Source organism: Octopus bimaculoides, chromosome 6, assembly GCF_001194135.2.
Source record: "Octopus bimaculoides isolate UCB-OBI-ISO-001 chromosome 6, ASM119413v2, whole genome shotgun sequence".
In the NCBI taxonomy this organism is placed as follows: Eukaryota; Metazoa; Mollusca; class Cephalopoda; order Octopoda; family Octopodidae; genus Octopus; species Octopus bimaculoides.
The window spans coordinates 67,676,068-67,677,316 of NC_068986.1; the positions used below are offsets into that span (position 1 = coordinate 67,676,068).

The following is a 1,249-nucleotide window of genomic DNA, read 5'->3' on the forward strand; positions in this document are numbered from 1 at the left end:
TATATATAGAGAGAGAGAGAGAGAGAGAGAGAGAGAGAGAGAGATAATTCCGTTTTATTTCTTAGTATTTTTTCACAATGCAGAAACTGGTTTCTTATAAGGAGTGAAAAGCTCGTGACAAACTGGTTAAATTTGGGCGTCTCATTTAAGCCAATGCTTTAAAAATGTCAATGCTACTGGTACCAACATCAAATCATTTCATTTGCATAGCTCAATGACATAGGTACTTACTAGCGGGATTGAAACAACTAAATTCATGTTTCTAAAGATTTCATTTATTATTAACAACATTGACCACGAGATTTTTATGACAGAAACAAAACACGACACGGCTAATTATATTACATCCCATGCTTTATTGCTTTCTGATCATGTCGTTGACATTAGAGTTCAAGTACCGATTCGTAATATGTAGTCTAGAATCCATACTATATTATCTTACCATTTGTCTCAACAGGAAATGCAGTATACCCGGCTGCATTGTTATGCCACGGTAGTGGAATGGCAGATATGGAAGACAAATATTTATTTAAACAATATTTCTTTCGTTTTATTTAGCTGTCGATTCATTTCCTTCCTGGATTTACTATTTATTACATCCCTCAATATTATATAATACAATAACAGGCGTATCCTGAAATATATTTTCTCGCCACATTTGTAACATTTTTAATGTTGTTAAGAGACTAAAGCGTTCAATTTGATATTAACTTCTGGTAAATTTCATCAGCAAAATTCAGCGGCCAAGTTTAAAAATAGAATATGAAAGACGTTGCAAGACAAGAAAATCTACTTCAAAATAAGTGTCTGTATGTGTAAACTAAAGAATGTCTTAATAAAATCGTTCAAATGTACAAAGTACTAACATATGTTTCTCTTGTTCATTCTGTTCAGAGCCAGCAACTTCAAGGATTTAACGAAAGAAAAGTTGCAACTAAAGGTTTATTGGAACGGCGAAGTAGAGTGGTCCCCAGGTGGACAAATGACTGTCTCCTGTAGACTTAATATCACTAGTTTCCCATTTGATCGCCAGACTTGCAGTATAGTGTTTGGGTCTTGGACAGAAGATGCAAATGCGATTGTCTTCAAGCCACGCAGTGAAAAGATAGGTAAGAACATTGCTAATCATACTTTATATAAAAGGCTTTTATTCACAATTTTGTGCTGGTTTCCTATAAGCAGATTGGTTATTTTCTTCCATACATTGCAAAACACACACACACACACACACACACACACACACACACAT

The 1,249-nt window shown here is 34.4% G+C and overlaps 1 protein-coding gene across 3 annotated transcripts in view; it reads left to right on the plus strand.

Moving 5' to 3' along the window:
- Positions 1 to 1,249, plus strand: part of LOC106869618 (neuronal acetylcholine receptor subunit beta-3) — a 546,457-nt gene that overhangs the window by 396,020 nt on the left and 149,188 nt on the right. For all 3 annotated transcript variants that reach the window (XM_052968838.1, XM_052968839.1, XM_052968840.1), the window contains one exon: positions 895 to 1,109. In XM_052968838.1, coding sequence (XP_052824798.1) covers positions 895 to 1,109 — 215 coding nt within the window. The remainder of the gene's footprint in view (positions 1 to 894; positions 1,110 to 1,249) is intronic.